Source organism: Crocodylus porosus, unplaced genomic scaffold (genome assembly GCF_001723895.1).
Source record: "Crocodylus porosus isolate Cpor-Errol unplaced genomic scaffold, CroPor_comp1, whole genome shotgun sequence".
Classification (NCBI taxonomy): domain Eukaryota; kingdom Metazoa; phylum Chordata; order Crocodylia; family Crocodylidae; genus Crocodylus; species Crocodylus porosus.
In genome coordinates, this window is record NW_017728949.1 from 37,987,531 (window position 1) to 37,997,691 (window position 10,161).

The 10,161-nt window shown below is 40.3% G+C and overlaps 1 protein-coding gene across 1 annotated transcript in view; it reads left to right on the forward strand.

Annotated features, from left to right (window-relative positions):
* Positions 1-3,206, forward strand: part of TTN (titin) — a 273,859-nt gene extending 270,653 nt beyond the window's left edge. The window contains exons 320-322 of the mRNA XM_019553528.1: positions 58-211; positions 1,474-1,776; positions 1,906-3,206. Of these exons, the coding sequence (XP_019409073.1) occupies positions 58-211; positions 1,474-1,776; positions 1,906-2,204 (756 nt within the window). The 3' untranslated portion in view covers positions 2,205-3,206. The remainder of the gene's footprint in view (positions 1-57; positions 212-1,473; positions 1,777-1,905) is intronic.
* Positions 3,207-10,161: the final 6,955 nt, after the last annotated feature.

Here is a 10,161-nt window from a genome sequence, read left to right on the forward strand (position 1 = left end):
TAAATTTGCAGTAATGATTCTTAAATTTGACTCTGATTAACTGCTTTTTCTCCCCAGATTGCTATTTCATCCCATATCAGAGTAAATCGCTCTAAGAACATATATTCTCTTGAGATTCGAAATGCTTCAGTGACTGACAGCGGAAAATACACAGTCAAAGCTAAAAATTACTATGGTCAATGCTCTGCTACAGCATCCCTGTCTGTACTCCGTAAGTTAGCTTTTTGAATCTTAGTGTTTTGAATTACTAGAATATCCTGCCATGATATGTCCAGCAGAATGAGAAGTGACTGAAAACAGTGATGATCTTGATTTGTGCATTTTAATAAGTTTCTATTTTGCTTGTACAAAGTGCAATTATTTTATACATTAAGAAATAAATGGCGTTAAAAAAAAAAATCACACACTTATTTCAGAATGGGCAGTTTCCTACTACGAGTGCTAACAAAAAGCTATGAACATTTTCTCTGCAGTAATATTGCCATTAACCCCTTAGTGCTACTTATCATTGTTTAAATAACTATGAAAGTAGCTCAAAAGAAAAAGAATATTTAACTGCAATTAAAATGTGACAATCAATTATTAGCACTTGAATTAAGTTCAGTTGTTGACAGTTCCAGACTATGATCTTGATTCCTAGCATCAAGGGGTTACTGTTTTGCTCACGATGTACTGAATGTATGCGCTTAGGTTTAAAGGAAAGCTGCATATTAGCAGTTATTACTGCTTTCGAAGACTATGGAACAATTCACTTAACCAAAATATGTAAATTAGAAAATGCCAAAAAAATTAAATAAATTAAACTGTTTCAAGATTTCTACAGATATGAATGGGACAATCACATAATTGCTTGGGCTTCAATTCTAGCAATAACTGTAACAGGAAATGCTGTCTGCTAATACTTACCTACAAAGGAAAACAAAAGATGCAACTACTGACTGAGAGAATAGGGTGAGATTCCCCAGCAATTTTTAGTGAGACATAACAGTCAAGCTCTGTGCCCTGGGCACCAGCAGCTGTGGCTATGTTGTCTGCAACTGCTGGGTCAGCAGTGGGTGTCAGCTGCCATTTATGTACTTCCTGCAAGCAGGTGCCTGGGTCTGATGTCTCAGACACCCACCACTCATTATACTGCCATTTTTTTAGGTACATTTTTGCATTTCTTCCCCTACTTAAAGTGAAAAACTGATGTCAAAACAAAATGAACACATTAGAACTACAAGGCAGCAGAAGCTCATCTCTGATTTTTATATGTGCACAGGCTAAATAATGAATCATTTCATATATAAGGTGTTATTTGGCCACACTTGATGAAGTTTATAAAAAAACATTTTTATGATTCACTGCAGTTTTCCTTTAAACCACAAGTTTTGTCTTCCCTTTTTTTGTAAAGTCAACATGTAGGATCACATGACTTCACCACTTTATGGGATGTCATTGATTTTTACTTCTATGTTTTGCTATGCTCCACAGCGCTAATTGAAGAACCTCCAAAAGAGGTAGTATTGAGGACAAGTGGTGATGCAAGCATGCAGGAAAGTTTCTCTTCTCAGGCATTACACATGTCTGCTTCTAAACAAGAGGCTTCATTCAGCAGTTTCAGCAGTAGCGGCAGTAGCAGCATGACTGAAATGAAATTTGCAAGCATGTCTGCCAAAAGCATGTCCTCCATGAAAGAATCCTTTGTAGAAATGAGCTCCAGCAGTATTATGGGGAAATCTAGTTTGACACAACTGGAGAATTCAACTAGTAAAATGCTTAAATCAGGTTTGAGAGGTGAGCAATACAATTACCAGTAGAGCTAGTATATCAACTATCCTGGAGTCATACTTAGAATAATTCCACCGCAGGGAGATAATTCTTAATGAAAATAACTAACTTGATTTTTTCCCCGTTTCTGTAAAGGAGTACCACCCAAAATTGAAGCTCTTCCAGCTGATATCAGCATTGATGAAGGGAAAGTTCTTACTGTATCCTGTGCCTTTTCGGGTGAACCTGCTCCTGAGGTAACATGGTACTGCAAAGGAAGAAAAATTTCTAGTCAGGACGAGCAAGGCAGATTCCACGTTGAAACCAGTGAAGATCTAACCACACTTATAATTATGGATGTCCAAAAGAATGATGGTGGACTTTATACACTAAATTTAGGAAATGAATTTGGTTCTGACTCTGCCACTGTGAATATTAACATTCGATCAATTTAGAGAGCTTGATCTGTTTTATTTACACTTGACTTTTTACAAGTGATTCATATGGACTGAAATATCTGAACTGTAAATATAAAAAAAATATTTTTGTACCTACCTGAATGAGACAAAGTCCAAAGATATACATTATGACTTATAGTCATTATTGACTTATGAATTTTAAACATTTTTTCATTGACATGTACATACTGTATATAGCCGAAGTTAACGGTTATGGAGTTTTGTACCATTTATTTTGTGACATTTTAAAATGTAACTTTTGGAACTAACAGTTGGTAGGCGAACGTTTCTGTCGAAATGAATACCCTGCTCAACATTTAACTAAATTTTGTGCCTCAACTCATTGTTGATGTCTAAGAATGCCTCAACAGGTAGAGAGGCTCCCTGTTGAAGACTACCTACACCTAAGAGAGGATACTGTGCACGGTATGTTATACCTGCACAACTATTTATGTTGAATCAGAAATGTAAGACATTGGTGATGTTTACAAATACCCTCCTGTAAGCAGCACTTCAATGTTTTACATTGGAACTGATTAATGTCTCACAAACATTTATTTCTGCGACTGACTTAATTTTTTTTGGGCAAAGTGCAAGCGGCCAGCACTTTGTTCACTTACTGTTTGTGTACTGTTTCTGGCATACTGACTGCCTGAATAGCTTTAAAAAGTAACACCACCTGGCCATCCCCTCATCACAGTTGTTCAGGTACTCAAATGCAGCAGCAGTACCAATTCTTGGAGGTTCCCAGGGTGCAGTGATTGTGAGTTTGTGTGGTAGTATTAGAACTCTATTACGTAGTCATTTCTGGGTAACTAAGCAATGAACCACAGTTTTAGAAAAAATCCTAAAAAACTGTTGTCAACACCACATACAACCTGACACTTCAATTTAATGTAGTTCTCTACTGTAGTAATACATATTATTGTTAGCTGTATTTGTTTAACCTCCTTGAAGTAGCATTGTTCCTTTGAATTAAAGCATGCTATCTGCACCTTACAACTTGGGCCTTCTTGTCATTTGTTTAGTATATTTTATTGGTACTTCCACTTGTTTTTAAGTCATAGACCACCTTCCCATCTCTGACCAGACCCATGCACTCTGCTCCAGTCTTTACCTCTGTGTTCTTCTCTTCCCTTCACGATCTTGTTCACATGGACTCTCTCCATCTCTCTCTCTCTCTCTCTCCCCCTCCAATCTTTTAGCAGTCTCTCTATTTCACTCACTTGCTCGCTCACTCATTCTTTTAGCATATCCCCTGGATGGATTAAGATTGTTAGGATCACACTGTACAAAGCAAGACAACAGCAGAGTATCAAGCAACAAATTGTTGAAAAATTCCTTGCAAGGAAGGGATTGGCTAACATAAGAGTGAGGAGTAGATAGAGGGGAGATGAGACAGGGCTGGGAAAATTTACTTTGCACTTTGGTGCACTTGACTTCCACATTCATTAAGCTGTTGATACAAACATTTCTGGTATCTCTTACAATTGATATTGATCAGATTTCAGGACCTTCCCGACCAGCATATTGTTCAGGAGAGAAATCAGTAATAAAGGTCTGAGGCTATTCATAGTGTAACTTCTTTCAGTTGTGGCATACATATCAGTTCTTGCACAGAGGTGTTCTCAGAACATATGCAGACAGGTCCTCCTGGCAGTATAACAACCAGCACATCAATTACTAGTTCAGAGGTAACAACTCAGCATTGACTCAACCTAGAGAGATTAAGGCTGTGAGAGCAAACATTCCTCTTTGTAAAAACTGCCCCTCCCAACCCCCACAAAAAGGCATCCCAAAACTAAAAACAGTGAAATACTGCCTTAGAGACAAATACACTGTTCACAAGAGTTAGAAAAATTATATATATATAATGATGGCCATTATATCAGCAACAGAAGGCACAGATTTTTAAATAATAATAATGTATGTGTTTGAACCACACTGAAATCCATGGCAATGAGTTACCTAAATACCTGTAAAAAAAATTGATCCCAGAATCTAACTTTCACCAACTTTCCTTGTCTCCTGAAAAAAGCCAAACTATAAAGACTGTCTATACTGTTAGCCTATACTGGGAGGGCATTTTTGTCAGGTGGCAAATTAACTCTGCATTCCTCCCAAGTGTCACATTCTCCTTCCCTGGCCCAATCTGCTCTTTCTGCCATGTTCCCTTCCCAAACCACTGCTCTGCTTTCTACTTCCTATCTGCCACCATGCTACTTGTCCTCTTTGACCTGCTGTCTTCCACATCTGGTGCACACAACACAGGTTGGCCACCCCTGACCTATACCATTATCCCACTTCTCTGTTCTTTGCACTTTCCTTTCTAGATTTCTATTAGACTACCTTCTCACACCACCTACTTGTAGGTGTCACCAAGCTGGTAGATGCATTCATCCCCAAACAGGCTCAGTTGATAGTTACAGCATGTGCCATTTAATTGGAACTCTTACGTGTTCTTACTTATCCTTCCTGGCTGGCCACCTCCTCCTCCTCCCCACAAGCGAAGAGAAATCTCATCGCTGCACTACAGAATTAGGCTCCCCTCTTGTATGCTTTTCTTGGCCCCATAACACTTGCACTTATAGCTGCTGAACGGCTACCTTCAATGGCAAAACTGAAGCGTGCTACTAGCTGACAGCCCCATTGTCCAACGGTCATGACACTCTCCAGTTCAAGGGATTCCTAAGGAATAATATCTGTACCCCTCCTCACCATACCCATAAAAGGGGGGTTGTTTTCATCATTTTCAACTTCTTTACTCTTTTTTTGGTTCAAAGCAAAGAGGGACAACTAGGACTCTGACCCTCATCTAATTTATACAATACAGCTTCCCCCCCTAACTTCAGCTGTTTGAAGACTAATTTAGAAATTTTTCAAAAGATGTACTACACTACAAAAGCTTTAGTACCTCCACTTACACTGTTCACAATTTACAAGCCTATGGTTGTCTGGGAAATATCTGAGACCAAAACTGACCACCACATTAACTTGGTGGTTCAAGCAATGTCCCAAAAATCAAGAGAAAAAATTTAAATATTTTAGCTAGAGAATTGACTTGCTGTGCATTTCAATACTTTAAACAGGCATGTCTGCTTGATGTGTGGGAATACATGGACTTCTCTGAAAACTTGCAACAATGTTTTATTTTCACAAATAGTGGGTGGGTCTACACATACAATTAGAGCACCTAAATAAATTCCGGTGCAGTTTGCACCAGAACATATTGCACTCCCTGGTGCCACATCATCACGTGGGATCACAGCATGTTGAGCTGAAGTGAAGCACCTCTTGCTGGCAGAGTGCTCCAGGGGTTACCCTGCCAGCCTGGGACTGCTCTGACCCAGCTCAATGTCCTGCAGGAGGGCTGCCTGGGACACGAAGGTGCTTCAGTATGGGGCTAGCCAGCAGGCAGCCCCTGCACTAAAGCACCCTTGTGCCCCAGCCAACCCGGTCAGTGTCTACATGTGCACTGTGGCACAGTAAATAACTCCACCATAGTATAGTACTTGTATCTGACAGTACTATCCTATGGTAGTATTAATTACTTTACTTCGTCCTAATAGCACCACACATGTAGATGTTGATGTTTTACTGTGGAGCTAATTAGGAAACCCTGCAGTATCTCATGTGGATGCACCTACCAAAGGATTAATTTTCACCTTTGAGTGCTCAAATATTTATCAAACAACATGGATTTCAAATTGACATTTTTCATTGCAATAGTCAACAACGGGGGCAGATCAAAGAGGATGCAGTGGCATGGCCACCCCCTTCTACCTCTAACCCTTCACCACCTTTCTAGCCACACTGCAGAAGCAGCAGCCAGAGACTTTTTAAGTCCTGAACAATGTAAGAATTCCATTGCCCACCCCATCCTTCTCCATGCACAGAGATACATCCCCCTCTCCTTCCATTCCCCATTGTCCAATTGTTGCTGCCAGAGTCCCTTGTCCCAAGGGCAAAGGGAGCTCCTGTCTTGTACCAGCCAAGCTGCATAGGAGTTGGGTGCAGCACAGGATGGCAGAAGCAGGCATGTGGGGTCTCCCTCCTCATGCCTGTTCTCTGGCTGGTGGGGAACAGGCCCACCTGCCCACTGCTACCATCCCAGGCTGAACCCAGCCCCTATTCTGCCTGGCTGGAGCTGTGAGACATTGGTAGCACTTACCTCACCTCTCACTAAGCTGTAGAATAGTGTCATTTATGCTGCCGTGCTGCTGATAATCCCTGTGACAAAATTACTTTATTATAGTATATTTCTGACATAATCTAACCTACTTTAAACCCATTTCTCTACTGTTTATTATACAGTAACACAATGAAAGGACAGTTGGAAATCAAATTTGTAACACAAGAAAACAATGGAATAGCCCTTTATTTTTTCTAGAGTCTATTTACTACAGCTGCACCATTCCCAAGCCAGCTCTGTAAAGGCAGATTGTACTGACTGCACTGTAAAAGAAACATGTACTTTATTTTTTGTGTTTAAGTTCAGCCACAATTCTGATAAAGCATGAAGTAGTACCAGGCCAGCTTAACTCTGTATAAACTAAAGTTTTGGACAGTTGCATACTTAAAGAGGCTTGCATTCAATAATTACGTATAAAAGTAAGTACAATAAGAAATGCCTCCAGAAGCAAAACAGGAGATCATGATCAACTATAAGAAATTTATTTAGGAATCTTTAAGTAGGAAGGCAATTGCTGCTTGGCTTGGCTTGCATGAAGTTATATATGGACAGCTTAAACCAAAGTCATACCGCTGAAAAAACAAAATGTCTTCAACCTTTCCTTTAGATACTAAAATACAGTACATTTTATTTTCATAACTCATACAGGGCATTAAAATGTTATACAGAAGTTTTATGATAAGAGAAGAAAAGTTTTAAAGTAAAGAATTAAAAGTGAAGTAAATTCAGTGTTTCAGAAGGATATGTTTTAAACAGGGAAACACAAAAAAATCATTCTCTCCCCAACTTTGGCAAGTAGCTGGGGGGTGGGGGCAGATAGGAATGTAAAGGTTGAGCTGGTAAAAGCAATGCCAGAGAGGTAAGATGAAGCGAACAAATGGAGAGCTCTGAAACACATTTGGAACTAGCTCTCCCTCTCCTTACTCTTGTACCTATGAGACAATAAGAACCTTCAACCTCCATGGAAGTTAAGGGAGCTTAGGATACGTTGAAACTCATAATGCTGTTTTGCACAAATAGCTTGGGCATCCCAGGCACTGAATGTAAGTACAGCATGCTGCCCGGACAAATATTGCCTGCATCTCATGAGACCTAATTAGCACAGGTGAAATGCTGTGTTACTGTAAGTGTACTGCCTCCGGTTTTAGTTCACTCAGCATTAGCTGAGGTGAGGTGCATGGCACTGCATTGCTGTACAGATATAGCCTTAGTGACTCACAGAAAACACTTCAGTTACAAGATGAGAGCCCAAGTAAATCTGCTGGCACTTGTTCACTTAACATGTGATTAGACTGTTAATTATGCCATAAACAGCAACCCTCCTAGGCAGGGTTTGCAATACCGTGACAAGAACAGGAAAACAGCCAAAAAATATACCAGAAAAAGCTGATTTTGTTGTTGGTTTCCATCATGTCTTAAACTGAATGCCTGGCAGATAGCCTTGCTATATAGCCCGATGGTGGCTGTAGGACAGGGCTTGGTGGACAGCTCTTCCATGCTGGCAGGCTGAGAGCCCTGAGGTGTAGCCCCATGGCTATCTATAACTCAGTAGATTTAACTGTGTCAAACCACAGTGCCCAGGGGCCCTGGGACTGGGGAAGAGGTCCCTGATCCCAGGGTTCCTGTACACAAGAACTTTTAAAAACTGTACAGCCAGAGAATGGAGACACCACAATCATGGATCCTGGACCTACAGCATGCCGGGACCTTAAAAAAAAAAAAAACCTTATAAACAGCTGGGTTGCACATCAATTTTCTGACATTGGTGTACAGGGCTCTGGATCCTGAGGCTGGGCCCAACTATGAGATGCCCCAGGACTGTGCCAGTTCATGCCAGTCTGCAGACTACCAGCTTTCAACGTGATCCAGGGTTCTCCTGCACTGACAAATAGAAATGGAATGAGTAGGATCTGATCTGATCACAAAATTGCACATCCTGCTATATACATGTGCATGCATCATGCCATTAAATAAGCATGTGCTGGGCCTAAGAGAGCATTGCAACTTAAGAGACAGTTTGGGAAGATGATAAAAAGTAGGGACAAGAAGTCACCCAGGGGTGCGGAAACAGAATGTATGAGATGCAGGTAAGGGCAAATTCTGACAGTATTCAAGTAGAAAAAAAGTTAGACTGACACATGAAGGAAATGGAAAGCAGAGAAGTAACCACAATAAGATGGTTCTGTAGGGCTTTGAGAAAACAGACACACAGGAGGAGAATAAGATCACAGAAAGGAGATAAACATGGGCAATTTATTTCCCTCTAAAGCATGCCGTAGTGGATGTGGTTACACACAACACTAGTGTGCAGTGGTTTCTATACATTTATTTAGTACTTGTAGAATCAAGTACTAAATAAATGTTCAGTAACTGTGGTTACTATGCAGTAGTGCTAACAAATGCCTTTTAAGTGACCTAATAATACTGCACAGTAGCTTATCAGCACTGTTGGTGCTATGACACACTACTAGCGTACTATTATTCAGCTACTGCACAGTTAGCGTCTTGTATAGACACGCCCAGTGAATAGTTAGTGTGACAGTTCAAGCTAATATTTCATTCTAACTCCAATAAGTTTAAACCAAATCATGCCCCCGGGCACTGATTTTATTAACCAATTTTTAGTGGATCTATACAAAGTAAAATTACTTCCACCCATTGTACTAACCAGCAGTTTCAACAGAAGTTGAAAAGGTTAAAGGAGAGTTGGTATTTGATTCTGAGCCACTGAGGCACAGTACAAGCCCTATTATCTGGCACACATGGGGAGTGGGGGGAGGGTGCCAGGTATCTAAAAGTCTGGTTACCTGAGGCTGGCTGTTTTCCACCAGATGCGGAGCAGGGGGGAAAGAGGGTGGCTGCAGCCAGGCGTAGAGCAGAGCAGGGTGGATGTTTCAGCCAGATATACAGCAGCAGCAGCGCAGGGTGCGAGCTTCCCCCTGCCTCCCCACATCCAGCCAGCTGGCCGTAACTAAGAGTATTCCAGTTAGTAAAATGCCGGATAACAGGGCTTTTATAAGTAGAAACTTTATACTGTCTTTAGTGGGAGATGGACCATGTTCATTACCTTCCTCTATTCATTAAAAGCACTGTTGATGGGTACTATGTAAGTTTGTTTTTTCCAAGTAACTGACATGAATTTCTACAACACCAATTTATACATAACATAAATCGGTCCCATTGTTAACCAACTATAATATTGTGTGTTTTGGCAAATCTGGAGGTTCAAATCTATAGACTAAAGTTCCTGCTTTTTTTGGTACTATATATGCATACTTACCAATTACAATAAATTATGAAATATATAGTAATGTAATGCAATAATGTTATTTAATTGACTTATTTTGCATCTAGGAGTTGAGGTAAATCATTCTCTCATCCATGGCAATGTTGCCAACCATGTCATTCAAAACTATATTCACAAATCAGTTTTAAAACAGTGAACAACAATGGAATTAAAATAAATACTATGTATTACATGAAGGTCTTGTGCACTAATGCTACATATGCTTTGAGTACACATATAACATGGGTAAAATGAAATCTGGGCTAAAACACTATGATTAGGAACCTCCCTAAATGGTGGCAGAAATTCATGGAGCAGCAGCACCTTTAATCTTGTTCTTTTCACCATGCTACTCCCTACCCCCGCCAACTGCTGAGTGGCTGAGAGGCAATGAATGCTGTAGTTTTTCCATCTTGGTCACTCAGCAGCCATGATGGTGGGAGGAGTTTGCAGCAAAAAGAGCAAAATTAAAGGTA